We start from the raw sequence: 22,604 nt of genomic DNA, 5'->3' as shown, positions 1-22,604 counted from the left end.
GAATGTTAGCCGCTTTGAGACTCCTTCGGGTAGTGATAAAGCGGGATATCAAATCCAAACTCCTTCTTCTCTGTGGAGTCAAAACATACAGTCATGTGAAAGACAACAATCCTATGACTGCAATCACGGAGCCAGGAATTCTAACATATTCTGCCCCCCTCCCAGGCTATAAGCATGTAACTGAGGGAGGGATTATATGTAGTTTCTGGATACACCCCCTAAATTTGTAAGGTAAACTGTGCACTGCCCTGTACTTAGTCAAACCCTGCAGGGAGACTCACCTGGTACCATAATTGTATACTGTACAGTGTTTTTCTTCTGGAAAAAAGTGCTGGAAATACCTATCCTTCAGTACCCCCAGAAAAAAAGCACTGATTATATACAGATTTAGGTGCCAGACTTTTGGCTCTGAATTCTGTGGCCTCCTTTTGAGTGGCTGGGAAGTTTCAATCTTGCCTTGTTTTTAAAGGATTGCCTTTCAGATTTTTCTTTGTTTTTCTTTGATGCTGGTTTTGAGTTATAATATAATGATGAAAATAATTTTATTATTTATACCCCACCCATCTGGCTGGGTTTCCCCAGCCACTCTGGGCAGCTTTGGGTTATCACAGTAAGAAAGAAAGATGAATAAATCCAATAAATAAAAATAATTGAGAACTTATTATTCTCCCCATTTCTTTTAGTGGATTTATTGATCGGTTTTCAATGTCCTTTCACGTTGGATGATTACTATGGGTGATTATTTATTGTGTTTGACTGAAGTGGTGTACATCGCACTCTTAAAAATTGCTGGCATTTATTGCTTGATTTTACAATCAGGAATTATAGCAGATTTTTTAAAATGGCTATTTAATTTTTAAACCCGAGTCTAAAATTATGCAGAAAACAACTGTACCAATTCAAATTCTTTCTCTCCCTCCTTCCCCCTCCGTTTCTGTCTCACTTTGGCGCATGCGCTGTCAGGGCCGTCCCTTCCCCGCGCCTAGAAAAGGTACTTTACGTTCACGCTGGGCGGAGCCTCTATTCGCATGCGCATTTCTCCAAACCGAAGCCAACTAGTAGAGCTGGGCGGGCGGGCGAGGGTGGGGTGAGGCTGGCGTAAGCGCGCTTACCCGGGTTGACCGGCGCGACGTCCCACGAACTGACCCTCACCGGCGCCCGTACAACCAGCGCATGCGCATGGGTCTCTCTCTATCTTTTTTTTGTTTCCTCCTCCTCTTCCTCCGCCAGTTTCCTGTCAGGAGGCGGATGGCAGAAGCAGGGCCCGGCTCGGAGCGGGAGGGACGAGTTGGGGAGGCGCCTTGACTGGAGCGCAGCGGGTTGACGCCTCGCCGGAGAGACAAGGTAGAGCCGGCCGGTCCCGGGAGGGCTTGGCGGCTTGTGTGTGAGGGCCGAGGTGTCTAGGCCGTTCTAGGCCCGGCCTGAGAAGCGAGCCAGGCCTCGAACTCGGACCTCCCCCCCCCTTTCTCCTCTCGCGCGCGCCTGAGGGAGTTAACGGGCGCCGGGAAGGGCCAAGAAGGGCCGGTCCCGCCGGCAAGAGAACGCAAACGCCACTCCAGGAGCTTTTTCTGCCGGGGCGCTTCCGCGACAGGGTGACGGGACCTTTTTCGCCCTGCCGGATCGGGCCAGCGGCCCCTGTATCCCCAGCATCCTAGTCTCAATAGTGGTAGGGAGGGAAGGGCAGTGCCGGTCCGTGGCTGCGGTTTAGGGTACCCGCTTTGCACGCAGGGTGTCCCAGGATCAGGCCAGGTTGGCTGGGTGGAGAGGAGCCAAACTGAAACCCTGGAGAGCCAGTCATTGCATTTGTTTTTGTTTTACTGCAGGCACCCGCAAACTCGGCCCTTCAAATGTTTTGGGACTACAACTCCCATCATCCCTAGCCATCAAGACCAGTGGTCAGGGATGATGGGAATTGTAGGTTTATTGCATTTACGCCCCACTTTTCTCTCCCCAAGGAGCTCAAGGTGGCACATATGGTTCTCATTTAACCCCCTGCAACAACCCTGCGAGGTAGGCTAAGCCGAGAGACCGCAACTGGCCCCAAGGGCAAGCCCACTGTGTTTCATGACTGGGGATTTGAACCCAGGTTCTTAGTCCACTAACACTAACCACCACACCACACTGTAGAACAGCCTTTTCCCAAGGCTAGGGTGTTATTGGACTACGACACCCATCACCCCTGGTTAGCAGGACCGATAGTCAAGGACGATGGGTATTGTAGTCCAACAGCACCCCAAGTTTGAGAGGTGCTGCTGTAGCTGTACCAAGCTAGATGGAGCCAATTGTCTGAGTTGTTTAGGCATAGAAACACAAGAAAATTCCTTGTTTTTTTTGTATTGTTGTTAATATTGATATGTTATGGGCGTAGAGAGCTGCCGCTTTGGGTGTCATCGATCATTCGCTTCTCACAGCCAAACCCTTATACAATGACTTGGAGAAATAAAAGTAATAGAACCATTCAGACAAGAGTACAGATTTATGTGATTCATTTTAAAAGGATCATGAACTCCTTAATCAAATAGATCTTTTAAGTGCCATGCATAATAAAATTGTCGATAAAATACAACTAAACTCCACCAAAAAAAGTATGCATAGAATAATTTTTAAAATTCAGATTTAATTTGTAAAATGTTTAAAACAAATGTAAGTAATTAAATTACATGTCTGGATAGACTTGTGAAAGTGCTATTGGGTGCAGAGAAAAAGATACTGTACTGGATTAAGATACCAATTCTTTTTTTCCTTAAGGAAAGAAAATTAGCAAAAATAAGGTTTTAACTCCCACAGTGAAATTTATTTTAAGTTTGTTTCAGCAAAAACCTACTGAGAATCTTGTGGCTCCTTAAAGGTGGCCAAATTTATTATGGCACAAGCTTTTGTGGACTACAGTCTTCTGTATCAGAAGCATGAGATTTTTAAGGCTTTCCTGAATGCTAGAACTGAAGGGGCCACACAAATGTTAACTAGAAGGGAGTTCAATAGCTGCAGAGCTACCACCTGGAAATAACTTATTAATTAAATATTTAAGAATTTTTATTTTTATTAGTGCTTTGGGAACCTGCTGCTATTATTCAGAAGCAAGTGAATGTGGTTCTCCCTCTCCCATTTTTTAAAAACACCCACAACAACCCTGTGAAGTAGCAAAACAACAAAACAATAACAGATGTATTATGACATAAGCTTTCAAGGTCTGCTAGAGTCCTGTCCTTCAGATGTGTGAGGCGCTGCCCTGAGTTGAAGCGGGGAAAGATTGTAGAAAGAGGTTAGAGAGAAATAAAATTCTGAATAAGCACGTTAACGGTGGCAGTTCCCACACCCAAGTTATTAGCAACTTGAATAAGACTTTGTGCATCATATCGTCCACAGACGTGAAAGTCATAATAAATGTGTTTGGTTTTAAGATGTCATTTCATTCTTCTATTTATGTTTCACATCATAAAAATGAGACAGTAACTGCAGAAAACAATTTTAATCCTTCTGTTGTGGTTCAGCATAAAACATTTAACAGAGTATGCAGTACTATCCAGGAGAATATTAACCTTTCTTTTCTTGTCTTACACTTGAAAGGTGCAACTAGTGGTAATAGATCTAGTAGCAGTCAGGCGGAGCACATCTGTTTAAATAATTTGGAAAAGTTGGAAAGAAATTAAATACATTTATTTCTATAGTTCCATCAAGGTACATACGTGTATTTTCCAGGGTAACATAAAAAAGCCTGGACTGGAAACTTGGGAAAATCTTTAAAAACCTCTCACAATCATTTAATTTCAAAAGTGGTTGAGGGCACAAAGGGAGTGGAAAGACAAGCCTGACAAAATACTGGAGGAATGCTGTCTTTACTGTGTTGCTTAATGAACTTTTCTAAATTTCCCTTTAGACATTGAGAACATTAAAAAGGTGATAATGCACCATGGCAATGGTCCTCAAAATGCCCAACGCCAGCTCCAAAGGTCCCGCTCCTTCACTGGCAGCGAGGGTGAAGACCAACAGGCGAACCTGCCCCAGTCCCCAGCACCTTCGTTTGCTCCTTCAGCAAGCCCATCAGCACCACAGTCTCCCAGTTACCAAATCCAGCAGTTTATAATGAGCAGAAGCCCAGTCGCTGGGCAGAATGTGAACATTACCCTGCAGAATGTTGGACCGGTTGCGACAGGGAACCAGCAGATCACGCTTACTCCGTTGCCGATCCCGAGTCCGACCTCCCCGAGTTTCCAGTTCAGCCCTCAGCAAAGGAGGTTTGAGCATGGGTCCCCCTCCTACATTCAAGTTACTTCGCCGTTGCCACCACAGGCTCAGTCTCAGAGCCCCACGCAGCCTAGCTCTATGCCAGTGCAGTCCATATCAAATGTTCGGGCGGGCACCCCAGGGCCTGGCTTGGGGATGTGCAGCCAGAGCCCGACACGAGGCTTTGTTGATGCGAGCGTTCTCGTGAGACAGATTAGCTTGAGCCCTTCAAATGGCGGGCACTTTGTGTACCAGGAAGGCTCCGGCATCACCCAGATATCTCAAGGAACCACAGCTCAGGTGCAGCTTTCATCTTCCGGAGCACCTGCTGCGGTTCGAGAACGTAGGCTGTCGCAGCCCCACTCGCAAACCGGTGGCACCATACATCACCTTGGACCACAAAGTCCCGTCGCTAGTGGAGCAAATATCCAACCTTTACCTAGCCCTGGTCACATTGCAACAAATAACCTGCCACCTCATATCAGCAACATTATCCAAGGCATGCAGCAACAGCAGCAGGTTCTCCAAGGTCAGCAGTTGAGCAGATCCCTGGGATATGATCGGACTTCTAGTGGGCTGATAGCTGGAGTTGGAGGAGCTTCTGCTTTTGGAATGACATCGCCGCCACCTCCCACAAGCCCTTCCCGGGCCAGCATGCCACAGGGGCTGACAAGCCTCCCTCTTGCTCCTTCAGTAAGTGCTGTGGTGAAAAAAACAAAGAAACTGGAGGAGATCCCCCCAGCCACTCAAGAAACCGCTCAGCTGAGAAAGCAATGTTTGGACCACCACCTCAAGGAAATGGAGGTGCTGAAAGACGCTTTCAAAGAGTATTTGATTGAGTTGTTTTTCCTGCAACACCTGCATGGAAATATGATGGATTTCTTAGCTTTCAAGAAGAAGCCTTGTGCGGCGTTGCAAGCATACCTCAGGCAGAATGACTTGGATTTGGAGGAAGAGGAGGAAGAGGAACAATCTGAGGTTATCAATGATGAGGTAGGAACTTGCTGTTCCAATAATTTAGAAACCTACTGAAGCCTAGAATTATTTATACCAGTTATTTGATTTCTATTTCTGCAATCTGTAGCGTGCATACTTGGAACTCAGTACATTTGAAATCAGTAAGATTTGTATTGGAGTACGAAGCATGATTGGGTTGCAGGATTTATTAGGCCAGTAGGTAGCGCAGCGTATCCTGCAGCATTCGTCTTTAAGGTTTGGTGTTTTGATGTTGCAAACAGATTTGCTGGACTTAGGTTTAGGATCTTAAATTTAGCTCTTATTTGTAATTCTATTTGATCTTATTTGTGGTTTTGTTCATAGATTGGTTATGGTATAGTTGGTAGAATGTTCCTCTTTGATCAGGAAGATGCGAGTTCAAGTCCTGTTCTTACTTTAGCCATGAAATCCAGTTGGTGACTCCAAGCAAGTAGCCATCTCTCAGCTTAACTTGTCTTGCAGTGTTGTTATGATAAAATTAGAAAGTGTGGGAAATGGAGAAAATTCCTATGCAATGTTGCCCTCAACTTTTTAGAGCAAGCTCAGGGTACGCATATGAAAATGATATGAAGTTATGATGTGCTGGCTTGCAGTGTTACAAAAATAATGGCAAAATCCTTTGGGAACCCCTTAGGGAATTGTCACTTTATGATATAAATATTTTCTAGTTGTAACCAAAGTGTCAGAAAAGCTGGTTTAACATGGAAGCAGAAGGGCATTTTTCTGTTTTCTGTTTGCTTGCTTTCTCACCAGTCATGCTCACACAGGAACCTTAAACTTGAGTATAAATTTGCACAGTAGGTTTACTGGCACTCAGCTAAAATGGCAAACTTAGCTGTCAGTTAAAAGAAGGTTCAGCTATGTAATTTGTGGTTTATTCAGTGTGTGGTTACTCAGAAGCAAGTCCCACTATGTTAATTGGGGCTTACACCCAAGTAAGCGTGCATAGGATTACAGCCATGATTTTGTAATAACATCAAGTGAAAACTTGAAGCAGGCTTAATTTAGGGCTCCACCAGTTTCTCCAAGTATCACCTGTAGTGCAAAATAATGATAAAGGCCTGGATACAAAGAACCCGGTAGCTCATTCCACATTAGCAAATAATACACTCTGGGGCTATGTTTATCAAATAGCTTCCTCCTCTCTTGCTGCATAGCAGAGTTTGAAACAACTTCTCAAGCGGGCTCTGGTGTCTGCTGTTGAAAAATGGTTTGTTTGTTTTTTATAATCAGCCCTGGTGAAAGAAAGCTACTGGGATCCTGCTCCACGTGTTTAATTTTGTTACATTAAAAAAAAGTGCAGTCCAAAATAAATTTAAACTCTTCATTATCTGTAACTATCTGGCGCAGACACCACTTTCTGTTGTTATCTTGCAAAAACTGTCAAGCCTAAAGTCTGTGTCTTTTTTATAAAAAGCAAATTAACAATGCAATCTTATACATTCATACTCGGAAGTCAATTCCATTGAGATTTGCAACTTGAATGGTTTTGCAAGCTTAGCAGTAAATTGTCTAATACTTATACAAATGTTTACTGGTAAAACACAGGTATAAACAGGATTTCTGGAGGTCCCATATTTCAAAGGGGTTCATTCCAATTTATGATACTATTGATTCTAAAGGCGATGTTTACCTACTTTAAACTTCCAAATAATGTGCTTATTTTTTAATTTAAATAATTTATTTACCACTTAACTACAATAGTCTCTAAGTGGTTCGCAAAGATACAATACAAAGAATAAAAATAAGTTAAAATTATAAAATCAAGCTTCAATTAAAATGCCTGCTGGAATAAAAAAAAGCCTTCAGTTCAATAGGTGACTCTTTACTTGTTCAATAGGTGACTCTTTACTTGATGCCAGATCTCCAAAGTGTTTTCTTTTGTGAAGAGTTGGAGGCCTTTGAATCCCTCAGTTTGGAACAAATTGGTCACTCACATAATGGGAGCTTGTAATGTCATGAGTGAGGCATATAGCGCTTATATGCAGGGAGTACCTCTGAAACAATTTCAGGACTGAGACCTTGTAATAGGTGAAGAATGTATAGTTGCTGACTTGCAAACTACCATTTCCAAAGAGCCAGTCTCTTCTGCCAATTCAGTATTGTAAATATGTTGACATTTTCAATACTATCTTGATTACCTATTTAATGGCAGTTGTTAGTACTCTAATGACCTATTTGCTTCCATCAAAATGGTGGGGGCTGTGTGGTCTCACAAAACTATAGAGTGGAAAGCAGGTGAACATCAATTTGAAATTCATTTTAATGAATAGTGACATAATTAACAAAACGAAAAGAACAACAAATAAAAAACAAAACAAAAAGGACAACAGGCACTTGACATAAAACTTCTTATTGCAGCTCAAGGGGTTTCAGAGTAAGACACTCCTCCTTCAGGAGCTTGAAATGCTTGAGAGTTCTTAAAATTCAAGAACTCATTCTTAAATATAACGAGCTCAAGCTTGAAAAAATAGTATGTACAACCAGGGCTTTTTCCAGCCAGAACTCACTCAAACTCAGTTCCAGTTCCAGTACCTCTCAGGTGGGCTCCATTGCGATTCTAACAAAGGAGGTGTGCATGGTGAGCTTCGGCACCTCTTTTTCTAGAAAAATAGTACTGAGTACAACTATGTTTATTTAATTCATAAAATTTATGCACTGCTTGACAGTAGAGGACCTCAACATGGTTGAATCTCTGCAATTTATAATCAAAGTGATACTACTTTGGATCAGTGTTTCTAAGTTTTTCAGAAGTGCTTGTCAGGCATGATGAATACTCAGAACACTAAATGTGGAATCAACTCTTGCTTGTTAAAATCAAAGATGTTTTCCTGCAGAATCAATTCTAATGAAAAATGCAGCAAAAAGCTATCTCGTTGGTGTTGTGCATCCCTTTGGTTTCAAACTTTTGCTCTGAAGACAGATGCTCCTAATTTTCAAAATGGTTATTCTTCAGAAAGTCTTTCCAAAATTCATTATAAAGGTTGAGTAAAGGCATTTAAGTTCATCTGAGTAGGCCTGGTGGCATGGCACATAAAATCAAATGTATCACTTCTTAAATTTTGATAAAGTACATTCCTTTCTATAGACAGTAATTTTTAAGGAGACTGATTTTAACCTATATCCCCCCCCCAACAGTATATCATTTCCCACCCCTTTACTTTTTGAATGGTCAAAATGATTTATACCTGTGTGACATAAATGGATGTTTAAAGCCTTTCACTTAAATTTATAACAGTTTTGCAGATATCCCTATTTAACACTCAATTTAAGAAAACTTTTTCCCCCTTTGTAAAAAATAAAATGGACTTATGGAAGACGTTTGAAGAAACAAGGAATAAACTTCCAGGAACATTGACAATGTTACATTTTCTTTTGAAAAACAAGGCGCTTTGGGGGTACCTCCTTCTCTTTGTATTTTGTGCATTTCCTCACTCTTATTCCCCCCTTCCTTTTATCACCTTCTGCTAAAGCAATGCAACTTCATCCCTTGCCTGGGTGGGCTGAATATTATGGGAGTTTGGGGGAGGCTGCGAGGAGGGGAGAGAATGCAGGCTATGCTCATTGCTTAATAAATGTTGGGGCTCTTCTGAGTGTGAACTGTCTGTCATGCTAATTTTGTTGTCTGTTAGAAAGCCAATATCTCAAGTTAACCCATGTTATTTGCCTATTCTAAATTTCAGTGGAGACTTTAGGTGGCGAGTGGTCGCAAGTAGCCTGTGCCTCGCCCCATTCTGCTGTCTATAAAGACAAAGCAGAACATCTTATTTCTTTTCTTTTTTCTTCTTAAAAAAGTGGGTTCAAGTCCCATCACACCTGTGGGCCTTTTCTTAAAATCCCCTCTTCAGCGAGGAACCATCAATACAATGCAAAATGGAGTGTGTTGATCAGATTTTTTAAAAACGGAAGAAAAGAAAATGATTTCCCTTTTTGTTTCCCCCCAAAATATCTTCTCTCAGGTAAAGGTTGTGACAGGAAAGGATGGGCAGACTGGTACTCCTGTTGCTATAGCAACCCAGCTTCCTCCAAATGTTTCTGCTGCTTTTTCATCCCAGCAGCAACCATTTCAGGTACTTTTTCAATGGTTCTAAACTTGTAGTTTCATCCCAGGTGATTATTACTATTCCTTTTTTCTCATTCAGATTTGATATTTGAAAATAGAACCTGCATTTCCCCACCCCACTCCCTGAGAGCCCATCCCTTTTCATCTAAAAAACAGAAATGAATAGTAAATCCTCTTAAAATTTCAGATGCATGAGTGTTTATGGAGCTTTGAGGAAGTTACTTTTTCCCACCTCTTGTTTCAAAGTTGCTGGCTTATTTCATTAACTTTCAGCTTTTGATGTGTTCCGCTTTGGTTTGCTTGTCTTTGGTTCCCTTGTGCGTTCTGCCTAGTAACAGTGTGGGTCTCTGTGTCTGTGGAATATGACTGTGGATTCTTTCTAAAATTCTGTTCTCTCTCTCCTCCCCCTTTTGTCCTTGATTTTGAAGGTTTTTGAATACAGATACAAAAAAGGGGCAGAACTGCCGCTGCACCTTTTCTCTTTCTGATGCAATTTAAATTACCACACTTTACAAATGCATAATAAAATGCCTTGCTGTTTCATAGTCAAATGTATGCACAACAGACTTTATGAATTGTTGGATTAAATTGTGGGTGCCAGAAAATAGAGTGAAAGAGTTATCATGCCCTGCGCTGAAGGGTTATGCTCAAAATAATGGTCTGGTTCAGATGTAATGTAATCATGTAAAACCATGATTGATTGTAAGGCTAGAGAGCCTAACTCACATACTATTTTTCTCTCTCTTTTTCTCCTGAGAGGAGGACAGCTTCTGCTTTGAACTAAGCACAGTTGTGGGACCTCCTGTGGTCTGCTATAGCTTGTTCTTCACAAACAAGCTGTGGTTTGGTATCTTGGTTTGTTAACTAACTGCAGTTAGAGCAAACCATAGCTCTCTGAGTTCAGAAATAATGGAATTGTGGCTTAGTTCAAAACTGGAAGGTTTTGATCATAGGAACATAGGAAGCTGCTTTATACTGAGTCATGTCACTGGTCCATCTAGCTCAGTATTGTTTACAGTGATGGGCAGCATCTCTCCTGGGTTTCAGGCAGAGAAACGGGGAAGACATAGGACTGACCCTTTGGCCAGCTCATTCTAATAAAGACAAATGAGCTTTTTTTTGTTTCTTAAGCAGGTCATTATGACAGACTAGGGTGCCTCCTAGGCAGAAAGGCATTTCAAAAAATTGTGTACAGAAAATGTCATCTACAATTAGTGTGTGGGACATTACTTTAATGATATTTTAGTTGCATATATTCAAATGTTAAGAACTTGTTTTGTGTTCCACACTTTATTTGGTATTACAATTCCTTTTATTATTTTGTTTTAAACTATATCTTTATGGCAAGCATCAATTCTTTACACAGGGTGAGGTTTCCCCCCATCCTTACCTGATATATCATATGTGCACCAGGTATTACCTCCTTTGTAAACAAAACGAAACAGAAACCTAATGTCTACAAGTATATCTCAATCTGTAAATCTAAATTTATGTAAAGCTAAATTTCATATTTACCTAAAGTGTACATTTTAAAAAATTGCTGCCTCTATTATAGTTATAGTTACAATTCTGAAGCCATTTGGTGGACCTTGATGAAACTCTCCAGCCTTAGGCTGTTATGCCAACACACTAACGCCAACACACACATTCAGAGCAGAATTCAAAGTAGGAGTTGCTTCCAAATAAATGTGCTTAGGTACTGGTGCTAATGGTAATGGTAATACGTACACAGTTTGTAGCAATGATAGATCATATTCTTAGACATAGGCTACAGTCCCACATCCCTTTATTTGTGAGTAAGCCCCTTAATTCAGACTTACCTCTGAGTAGACATGTGTAGTGTTGCACTGTGAGTTGGGTTCTTTCCATTAAACATTTTACACTATATTGACATGTGCATTGAAATCTAGATGAGCTCTCCGACGGCAGCAGTCTAATGACCTGTTTGCTCCCATCAAGACAGTGGTGGCTATGCAGCTTCAGAGAACAAGAGACACTGACTACATGAGCAGATATCTGCCCAGCCTCCTGCCCTCCAAGCGTTTTGTACTACAACTCCCATCAGCCCCAGCCAACATAGGCATGTTCAGGGCTGATGGAAGTTGTAGTCTGAAACATCTGAAGGGCACCAGGTTGGGGGGAACCAATGGGGGAGGCTTCTTCTCCTGCCAGGGGGAACTACAAGCCCTCCCTCCACTCAACAGGCCTATAATAATGATGGACTTTTTGCCCTTGTATGGTGATTGGATTAATGAATCACTTTGCTGGTACCCACTTCGTTTTCAGGTTTCTGCCTCCAGTATCTTGAGGATTGGTCTGTCCTAGCATTGTTGTTTCTTGCATACATTGGCATCTACTGTTTTGGGGAAATTGGATGGTCCCTGTGAACTGGGGGGGTGATGGGAAGGGCACAGAATCTTAGTGGGATTGGTTGTAGCATTGAAAGCACCAAATTCTTGGTGTCTCCATGCGTGAAGCAAAAAAGGTTATGATTTCATTCCAGGATCAAGCAAATGAAGGTTTTCAGCTGTGGGGGATGAAGCCTTTACCTTAACTTTGCTTTGTTAGGAAAGAAAGAGAGAAAGCTGCATAGATTTCCCTTTCTGTAGCGTTACCTGTGTCATATAAAAATGAATATTCTTTGTAAAATAGATTCAAAATCATCTTTAATAACAATCATTGAAAGCTAAGAGGTAAGTATATTGGAGTTGCTTTACATTCCTTCATTATAGAGATGTTTTAAAAAATGGCCAGCAGCTCTTGGACAGATTTTCCCCTAGATTTTCTCATGCACCATTTTTCTTATTTAAAGAAGGGTTCGTGCATATAAGGTTCTGTCAAAGAAGCTGAGGATTTAATTGAATTCTGACTGCTCTGTTTTTGTTTTATAATAGCAGGCGCATGCAGGGACTCCAGTAACAGGAACTGTGAATACCATAGAAATTGAAGCTTTTAAGAGACAACAGGCACTTACATCAGCAGGTATGGTTCCTTTCAGTGGAACTTTGATCATCCCTTTCGGCTATTAACACCAGGACCATCTTAAATCTAGTGCTTACTTTTTAAAAAGCGTGCTTCAGTGTGACCATGTGGCCTGTTCATTGCGATGGGAGTTTTGGCTTATGCCATGTGCTCCTCCCACAGCCAGTAAGCTGGATTTCACATGGGCATGGTGTGCATTTGAGCCAACTACTGCCCTGATGCTGTACTTTTCCACAGTAGAGCTGTAGATAAACAGAAAGCCGAATTTAAAACTCACGGGGCATCTTTTTAAAACACTGTAACCTGAACCCCTTCCACTATACCCTGCCGTAAATGGAATTTGAATATCACCAGATTCGTCTAAGAGACCCCGAATTGAAGTGGGCCGTCATGGGATGGTTTTTCAGCATCCAGGTGTGACTTCAGGAGTCCCTCTTCAACAACTCATGCCAACAGCACAAGGTACTGTGTTGCCACATGCCAACCGCAGATTAATTTAGCAAGGGGGGGCGTTGGCACCAGAAGCAGAAACCTCACAAAACACAGCCTTTCTGATCTCTGGTTCTGCCCTATGCTTTCCCCTTGTAAATTAATATTTGGTGTGAAATGCCTCGTTCCCTTTGAAGGAGCTGAGTGGTAGGCTCCAGTAGTGCATGTGGGCCTGGAAAATGGCCACGCCAGTTGATGCAGAATCATTCACTTGCAAGAAGGGTGGTTCCCTTTTAGACGTTTTTCATTTTAATTCCACATTAGTTCTTGCATTTGTGCGTATTTTGTTTTGTTTTTGCTTACAATTAACCGTGTCAACAACATTTTAAGACCATAGGACATGTAGGTGACCATTTAATAAAGTTGTTCGTGTTGTGTTGTGTTGTGTGTACGTGACTCATGATCAGGAAAAAACCATAAGATTTTGTGCATGGTAGATTGATGTTGACCGAATTTCTTACTGCGGTTCACCAATGCTAATTTTATTTTAAGTGATGCTGTAAGTGTGTCAAAGTAAGTACAGTTGTACCTCTGCTTACGTATCCCTCCGCTTACGTAAACTTCAGGATACGTAAGTGGCAAACCTGGAAGTATATTTCTGAATTTTTGCCGCATGTGCAGAAGCGGTCTCTCCGGTTGCAGAAACCTTAGGATCTGACCGGAGCTCCGGAACGGATCCCGTCCGCAACCGGAGGTACCACTGTGAAGAGTTAACTTTTATCTCCTTGACATGCTCTGGTGTCCTACAAGTCGAAAACCCTTGGCTTGTGTAATTCAGCTCTTTCCATTTTTCTTCTTGCTTGCAGGTGGAATGCCTCCCACCCCTCAAGCGGTACAGCTCACTGGGCAGAAGCAGAGCCAGCAACAGTATGACCCCTCCAAAGGGCCTCCTGTGCAGAATGCGGCAAGTCTCCACACTCCTCCGCCTCAGCTGCCTGGGAGGCTGCAGTCAAGCAATGTCCCCCTCCCGCCTCTGCCAGCGACCCTGCAGCTTACGCAGCCGCCACAGCCGCCGATCACAGACTCTCTGGCGCAACCTCAGATTCACGTGAAGGCCCAGCCGCAAAGCGTATCCGTTGCCGCTGCCGTGCCGCATGGCCAAGTTCAAGTGCCACTTCAGCAGCAGGTTCAGTCAGCGGCACTTGTACAAGGGCAGATAACAGCCCAGGTATCCCAAGCACAAGCTCCAGCACAGCAACAGGTATTTGGGCAGGAGCGTGTGAAAATGTAGCCTTGGTGAAAAGTCTATCCAAAATGTTTATTTATCTTATTTATCTGTCTATCCGTGCAATCTCAGGAACTCCAGCCTGCACTTCTACAGGCACCACACTGTTTCCATTCTGCATTTGCAAGAAGTCATTCCTTTGGTGTGGCAGCATCTGTACTTTGCAACTCCCTGCCTGTTGATATCAGGCAGGCACCATCACTGTATTCCTTTAGACTCACCTGTTGAAAAAACATTCTCTTTCAGCAGGCCAGTTAGACACATGATTTTTTAAAAAATCAGATGTTTTATTGTGTTATTTTTAGACTTTTGTTACAGCTTTAAAATGTTTCAAATGTGTTATCATTTCATTTTTTGCTGCCCTGAACCAAGGGCTGCATATAACTTGAATGAATACATGGAAAAGTAAGGGGCTGGCAGGTCCCGTCTAGAAATACATAACTGGCCAGTCAAATGTGTGTTTTGCAGCTGACCAGCTTGTTCCTTTTTATGGTGGGTAAGCGGTCATGCAAACAGGCTTCAACACAGGGGTACCACTAACAGAATTATTATTATTATTATTATTATTATTATTATTATTATTATTATTTTTAATAATATTTATTAAATGTTTTATAATTATACAAAAAAGAAACATAGAAAAAACAATACATAAATTCAACAGACAATACATCAACAATAAAAAGATACAATACAACAATACAACAAAAAAACCCACAAAAAACCCAAAAACATTTAAACACACATCCAAATTTCATATCCATATCTCTCATTTACTTATTTCTTCGACTTCCTCGCACCTCCCTTTTTTGTATTCTAGTTCAAATTAACTGGTTCAACAAATCCTTTCCCTCTTCTTCAGTTTTCATTCTCTGATTTGTCCTAACACGATTTAACCTTAAATTTTCCACATTGGCACATTGAAAATTAATTTTCATATAATTCTTAATAACACTTCTGCTAAAACCTTGTAACTTCATTCCAATATTCTTCTAACATTCATTAATTTTACAATATTTCTGTAAATATACTCACTAACAGAATTATTTTCTATTCAAGTGTGATACCAGGATACCAGGGTGCACACATGTGGAAATGTGCACATGTGTGATGTCAGCTGCTGGCCTTCTTAAAAATATATGCAAGATGGGCAGCTGATCATTTTCCAGTCACTGCTCACATCAGGAGAGAAGCAGCTAGAATGCACAGGCATTCATTTCGGATACACGACTTGCATACTTTGTTCTTACACATCGTAACCAATGCCTATCTAGGTGCTCATAGGTGGTCTAGATTTGAACATTCCTTGTGGTTTGCTTCCCCCCCGCCAGGTGAAAGCTGAAGTTAGAATGAGGAGATTTATTGGGGGGGGGGGTGTAACTGACATTGTCTCCCAACACTCCCCTGCTTTTCATGTTTTATGGTTACAGTTGCAGATGTTAGAATCCAAACCATGTAGTCTGAACCCCTGAATTGGCAGAGAGTTTCAGTTGGCATGCTTACTGCAACTTAAAAAGCTATAAATGAATAAATTCATGAGAACAAACATATTTAAGGTGAATTGACATTTGATGTTTTATCTTTTATATTCTGCTGGAAACTGCCCAGGGTGGCTGGGGAAACCCAGCCAGATGCGCAGGGTATAAATAAAATGATGATGATGATACTACTACTACTACTACTAATAATAATAATTTGTGTTACTTACATGTGTATATTTGTGCACCCAGAGTGAGGCTAATCAAGATTAAGGATGTCTCAGTTCTCAGTGGCTTCCATTGACTTCCATAGAACAAGGAAAATGGATGTGATGGGTGCTGCTTTTAGGGATGATGAATGCAAAGGCTACCCTCAGTTTCTGACATTGGGTGACATGGCCTTTACTTGTAGGTAAACTGTAGCTCTTCAAGCTTGGGATGGCGCTTGCTTGTTTGCTCATCTTTGCAGTACAAAGGCATCGTACCAGGCACCTCACAGGCTAAAACAGCTGGTGTTTCCTATGTGCTGTTGTAACTGGCTACAGTAGTATTTTCTTTGAAACAGCCTGGTTTGCATAATTAGGCCAATATTTGGTCGGTGTGTCTTTGTATCATACTGTATTACAAATGGCAGCAGTGTCTCACTGCTGAACCCCTTTCACTTGGTCTTTTTAACATGGATGTGTGCCTTTCACAGGCAGTGACCCCAGTGCGACCTTCGTCAGACACCGTCCAAAATTCCCAGCGTCTTCCAGCAAGTGTGCTTCCTCCTACCTCATCCAACCCACCAGCAACCGTTTCCAGCGTGGCACCACAGCCCACTTACGCGACACAAACCAGTCGAACTTCGCCAGCGACAAATAAAGCAACTTCTCCTATTGCTTCCAAGCCCCCAGGCTTGGCTGTGACAGCAGCACCAAAGATTCAGAGTCCGGCTCAAAATACAACAGTTCTAGCACAGGACAGCTCCCAAGAGAAGCTGGCAGAACAAGTTAAGCTGGTAAGAAAACCCACCACACAATCCGATGCCAGAATTCCCAGTATGCACACAGATTATTCATTTTTTTAAAAAAGAGAAGCTTTGAGGTGATGGCTGGATTCTTTTGCTGCTGCATGAGAATATTTGCAATATCTTCTGCCTTACGATTAGCGGTAATGATCAAGGAGACCCTTTGTTAGCGTTGTTGAGTTTCTCAGAACAACCTTCCCTGATTGCAGATCAAAAGCAGAACTTGGGTTTGTCCTCTAGCCGTGATTTGATTACAGACAGTTGCAACGGTTTCTTTTACCATCCCAGTTAGACATAGTTCAGGAAAGATTACTTTAGGTGCCTCTCTTTCCACAGGTTTCCTGATCTTTCAGATAGCGGCTAACCACAGGGCACCCATCTCAATCCTGATAAACTGATAAGTCACCACAGATGCTAGTCTGATGGGATGCCTAGATCTTGCAGTGTGGGAGGTGTGTTCTTTCTAGGTATCCAGACATAGCATCAGCTGACTGGAGGTCAGAGCAATGAACCTTGGCCTATGTGCCTTTAAACCCTTTCTCTACTAATGCCATGTCCTGGTGAGGATAGACAATATAATAACCAAGGCCTGTGTGAACAGACAGCAATACCCAGGCCCAACACCCTAAGCATCCAGACCAAATCCCTTCTCATCTGAACAGAGGCCAACCTGTTGCCCGTCTTGGCACAGCTCATAGGACAAATTTTATTACTTGAATTTCTAAACTATGGATCTGGGAAAGAGGGCCTTGTCTCAAGAGGTACTTCAAGTGTGCTTCTGCCCTCCTCTCTTGAATTTTTTTTTGCATCTCCAGAAAATGCAAAACCACCTTACTTTCCTATGGTACCTTTTCATTTGAGCAGAGAGCATAGATGTGTTTCACTCTACTGGGCTGAGGGGCCTCCTGTATGTCTTTATTCCCATCCTCTCCGCCTGTCCAGAGTGCTGAGAGAAAAAAAGCTGGAAAGGGCTACTCTGTGTTTCTGGTTGCCCCTCAATGACTGAGGAGGCCTTAGATTTCAGAAATCTCTGTGAGTGTGACATCTCCCCCAGTCCCACTTTCCTAGGGTCCAGTACAGCTCCCAGATCCTAGCTGGCTGCATCCTGGTGACTGAATAGTAGGCTCTCCTCAATTTTGGAGGTGTAGCCTGTGGAATATATGAGACAACCTGGAAGGCCTTCATAAGGTGCTTCTGCTGAAAAAGCCTAGACTACTAAGATCTCTTCAGGGTGGCCTGGACCGGGGACTTGATCCCAACAGCCTATACAAGCAGGCTTCATCTCCCTCTTCCGTACTGCGAAATAAAGGAATCCAGCCACATTTACAACCCTCATGTAGTCCATAGGTTATCTTGGAGTCTTGAGAGGATCCTCTGAAGCTCTCGCATTCATTTTCTTTGAACCTGATAAGGAGGTGCCACTTAACTACTTACTTTGAAGGTAGCTTTTCTGGTGGCCAATAATTGCAGCTCACAGAATATCTGAACTGGGGGTCCTATCCGTGAGTAGTCTACACTGATGGAGCCATCCTGTGGATGTATTCCTGAGGTGACCTCAGCCATCCATTTTGTGTAGGAGCTGATTCTTCCATATATTGCACCTGATACGTCATAAAGCTTAACAATACGGTATATTCCCTACTTTTCCTGGGCAGAAGGATTACTTAACCCATTACCTACTGAAAGTGTTCAATCCAAAACAGAAAGGTCATTCATGACAGGTGCCCATTGTGCCTTTTTATTTAAGTGGGCCTTTTAATCCAACTTGTTTCCATTCAGTGAGCTGTAACCCCTCCACCCCCTGAAATATATTACATGACAATGCTTCAGGTAGCTGAATTACCTTTTCACCTGTTGCTGTTGATGTTTTCTTTGGCCTATTGGAAGCACAATTTATTTCCAACAACACCCATTTTTATTGCTTGCTTGCTTCAATAAGGAAAACCAAGTCCATCAACGAATAGCAGAGCTGAGGAAGGAAGGTTTGTGGTCTCTGAGACGGCTGCCCAAACTTCAAGAGGCTCCCCGACCCAAATCTCAGTGGGATTATCTCCTGGAAGAAATGCAGTGGATGGCAACAGACTTTGCTCAAGAAAGGAGGTGGAAGATGGCCACTGCTAAGAAGGTATTGTTGTGTTTCATTTGTACTGTATTGGCAAAACGTTGTTGTTAATTAAATTTATGTACCTCCCATCATCTAAAGATCACAGGGCACATTACAACATAAAAACTCAAAATAAAACCACAAACTACTTAACATTATAACCAAAACAATAAGACCCCCCAGACACATTTAAAAGGCCATAGATCGGGGTCGGCAAGTTTTTCTGGCTTGGGCTGGTTCCCGTTCCCGCAGATGCTGCGGTGGGCCAGAGTGTGTGCATGCGCAAATGCGATTTACGTTGCTCCTTCCGGCACAGAGGAGGTGTGTACAGCTTCCCATTGACTGAAGGAGCTTCCTGCAGCCAATGGGAAGCTGGCAAGCATCACGGAAGGTGGTCTCTGCTCTGCTCCACGCTGGTTTAGTGCAGCGCATGGGAGCCGACCGAGTGCGAATCCATGGGCCGGTTAAACAACCCCCATGGGCCTCTTGTGGCCCATGGGCCTCAGGCTGCCGACCCCTGTCGTAGATTGTTTAATCAACCAAAGGCCTGGTTGAAGAGGAACTTTTTTAAAAAAATAATATTTATTCCAATTTTCACAAATACAAAAAGAAAATTAAAAAAAACCCAAATACAGTAAGATACGAGGAGAAAAAAAGAGAAAAAGTAAAAATTTAAAAATACATAAAAACACCACCCCTCCACCCCACCAACAAAAAAAGAATAAAAAAAGACATTTAAAAAGAAAACACTTCCATTTTTCAAATTCCATCTTTCGATAACTTATTTCCTTGACCTCCTCCCACCTCCCTTTTTGTATTCCAATTATTAATTAGATCAGCAAGTTCTTTCCATCTTTCACTGCTTACTCACTTATTTGTCTTAATCCATTTAAACCCTAATGTCTCAAATCTTTATCTTATTTCCACTAAAGCCAAAGAAATTCATTCCACCATCTCCCAAGAGTCCTTAATCATACAATGTTATACTAAATGCTGTTTGTTTTTTTTTTTAAAAAAAATCCCAATTTTCCCCCACCATCTCTTCCCCCTGGTTTCGGATTCTGCCAGTCTTTTCTACAGAATCAGCCTTTTGTGTCAGCCATTAATTCCATCAACCCGGTTCCCTTATGTCCGAGGAACTTTTTTTGCCTGGTGCCTAAGGAGATGTAATGCAGGCATCAGGCGAGCCTCCCTGGGAAAAGCATTCCACAAATGGGGTCTCCACCACATGTCTTCTCATGGAGTGGGCACACGGAGAAGGATCTTGGGTGATGATCACAGAGTATGGGTTGGTTCATATGGGGAGAGGCGATCCTTGAGGTATTGCAGTCCCGATCAGTTTTAAGGCTTTATAGGTCAAAACCAGCACTTGGAATTAGGCCCGGGAACTGATTGGCAGCCAGTGCAGTCAGGTCAGGATTGGTGTTATTTGCTCAAACTGTCTTGTGCAAGTGAGCATCCTGGCCTCTGGCCTTCTCAGGAGCTGTTTCCAGACTTAGGAACTTTCTCCCTAGAGCAGCTATAGACTGATTCCCTCCTTACTTTTCCTTCTGCTGGCTGGTGAAGACTTACTTGTTTCAACAGGCTTTAGGGAACTGACTGCTTTTAATGAAAGTGCCGGTGCCATGCTGCTTTTTCGTAATTATTGATATGGTTTTCATAGATTTTTAAAGTATGTATATAGTTTTCATTTTATCAGTGTTTAATTGCTTTTTAACTATTGTTTTTTTTTTACTACATTTTTAGAGGTTCTTATTTTTATCTGCAAGCTGCCTCAAGTCCCATCAGGAAAAATAATAATGGTAATAGAAGTAGTAGTAGTAATAATAATAATAATACTAAATTTGCACCAGCGTTGGTTTCCAAACCATCTTCAGAGGCAGCCACATGCATAATATGTTGCAGTAATGTAACCTAGAGGTTACCAGAGCATAGGCAACAGAAGTTAGGCTATCCCTGCCCAGTAGGGGTGCAGCTGGGCCACCAGCTAAAGCTGATGGAAGGTACTCTGTGCCACCAAGGCCACCTGAGCCTCAAGTGACAGCACTGGATCCAACCTCTACAGCTAGAATAGGAATAGGCAAGTTCTGTTCTGAGGGACTGCACTGTTTCCAGACTATAGGCATGGCGGCTCTTTTGCCTCGCAAATTTAGGTTTTCTATTTTTTATTTTCTTAAAATTTCTCCTGTGCTTGAGTATAATGGAGGTTTTCCTTCCTGGTTGTGATATTGAAATTCCTGGTCTCCCCTAACAAATGGTTAATACGATTGTTGTTAATATGGCGTGTAAGCCCCCAAATGGCTTTTGTTAACAAAGAGCAAAGCCTGCAGTAAGCTCTTAATGCTGGGAAAGCTTAAGTGACAAGGAGGGCTCAGTGTCCTCCATGCTAGGGAGTTTCTGTTTCAATTTCAGAAGTAACAGTGAAAACCTAGTTTTGGTTTTTCCGGATCCTCTTATGTTTGACAAAGTCTAATTCTTTTTCCACAAATTCCCTGTTTCTGCCTTCGCTTGACAGTTTGCTTTTCAGTCCCACAAAAGTGGAGCCCATAACCCACCCCCAGTCTACATGAAAGCTCCCAGGTTCAGTCCCTGACATTGCCAGTTTAATTTATTGGGTAGCAGGTGGTGTGAAAACCTTTTGCCTGGGACCCTGGAGAGCCACTGCCAGCCACAGAAAACCAGCTTTCCTCAATTTGGTGCTCTCCCGATGTTATTGCACTCTGCGCTCCCATCAGTCCCAGTCACTGTGGCTAATGGTCAGGAGTGATGAGAGCTGTGACTCAACAACATCTGGAGGGCACCAGATTAGGAAAGTCTGGAGCAGACAGTACTGAAATGGATGAACAAATAGGCTAACCTGCAATACAGCAGTTTTCCTGGAAGCTGGCTACTCGATAATTACATATGCTAAAATGGCCGTACACATAGTTGTAAAAAACAAAAGTGTATTGGCATGGAAGAATCCTTTCTCATTGTCCGGTGATATTATTTTTATTAGATGGTCCGGACTGTGGCTCGATACCATGAAGAAAAGAAGCTTAACGAAGAGAGGGCCAGGAAAGAAGAACAGAACAAGCTGAGGCGCATTGCTGCGACGATCGCAAGAGAAATAGAGTATTTCTGGTCTAATATTGAGCAGGTAGTGCTTTCTTTTTCTTTGCCACTCAGCAGTCAAGCGGTATTGGTTTTTAAAGCCTTATGCCACAATCCTTCAAAATAAAACCTTGCGTGGAAATAAGTCCTGTTGTGAACCCAGTGAAACTTAACTTCTGAGTAGACATGCAGTATATATTGCGTTGCACGTCATGTTTAATTATTTGTTTAAAATATCAAATACTTCATTTAAAGCATTTTAACCTCCTATTTGAAGGCTCTTTGAGTGGCTTCCAGCGATTAGCAGTAAGGCAGTCTCTTTTACCACCTTGGCGCTCTTAAATCTTCTCCACATCTTGTTGTTTTTTCACTGCCTCCTGAAGGGGGGGGGGGCAGAGTGCTGGCAGCTGCTCCATTGCTGATGTGGAGGGTTGCAGTATATAGAGGAGTACAAGTAAAAATCGGATGCCCTGAATTGTAGGATACAACCGCCTTATCTCCACTAAGATAGTTTTAAGGTCTTCAATGTTAGCTGATGGTTCTGTCTGTCACATTTCATACCCACCTTTAGGTTGTGGAAATAAAGCTTCAGATTGAATTTCAAGAGAAAAGGAGAAAAGCGTTAAATTTAAAGCAACGACATTCCAGGAGAGGTAAGAATTTCTACTTTTGGATTGCTTTCTGCAAACAAGGCCGCTGCATAAATTGCAGGATGCGTGTTGTTGCTCAAAGATAGAATGCCCGCTGATAACTACGGTAGTATACTGAGAATGGTGTAAATACCTTTGCATTCTGCAGTACATTTGGAGATGCCTTAGCTAAACAACTACCCTAATCTGTTTGCTCTCCATGCTGTTCCTACTAGTGCTGCCTTAATCTTTGTTTATTAAAGGGTTAAATTTTTTTTTTAATACAAACTTTACAGGACAAGCAATGCTAAG

The 22,604-nt window shown here is 42.3% G+C and overlaps 1 protein-coding gene across 50 annotated transcripts in view; it reads left to right on the top strand.

Moving 5' to 3' along the window:
* Positions 1-1,065: 1,065 nt before the first annotated feature.
* The window catches only part of EP400 (E1A binding protein p400), a 76,588-nt gene continuing 55,049 nt past the window's right edge, over positions 1,066-22,604 (top strand). For 37 of the 50 annotated variants that reach the window (XM_083418061.1, XM_083418059.1, XM_083418058.1 and 34 more), the window contains exons 1-10: positions 1,210-1,344; positions 3,878-5,217; positions 9,180-9,290; positions 12,178-12,265; positions 12,620-12,727; positions 13,561-13,955; positions 16,155-16,457; positions 18,406-18,591; positions 21,569-21,709; positions 22,235-22,316. In XM_083418061.1, coding sequence (XP_083274187.1) covers positions 3,904-5,217; positions 9,180-9,290; positions 12,178-12,265; positions 12,620-12,727; positions 13,561-13,955; positions 16,155-16,457; positions 18,406-18,591; positions 21,569-21,709; positions 22,235-22,316 — 2,728 coding nt within the window. In that variant the 5' untranslated portion in view covers positions 1,210-1,344; positions 3,878-3,903. Of the gene's footprint in view, positions 1,345-3,877; positions 5,218-9,179; positions 9,291-12,177; positions 12,266-12,619; positions 12,728-13,560; positions 13,956-16,154; positions 16,458-18,405; positions 18,592-21,568; positions 21,710-22,234; positions 22,317-22,604 lie in introns of all 50 variants that reach the window. The other 13 variants (XM_083418065.1, XM_083418063.1, XM_083418062.1 and 10 more) reach the window with 4 other exon arrangements.

Source organism: Podarcis tiliguerta (assembly GCF_965153285.1).
Source record: "Podarcis tiliguerta genome assembly, chromosome: 16".
NCBI classification, from domain to species: Eukaryota; Metazoa; Chordata; class Lepidosauria; order Squamata; family Lacertidae; genus Podarcis; species Podarcis tiliguerta.
The sequence above is the reverse complement of the archived record's forward strand: the minus strand, read 5'-3'. Positions and strand labels throughout refer to the sequence as shown.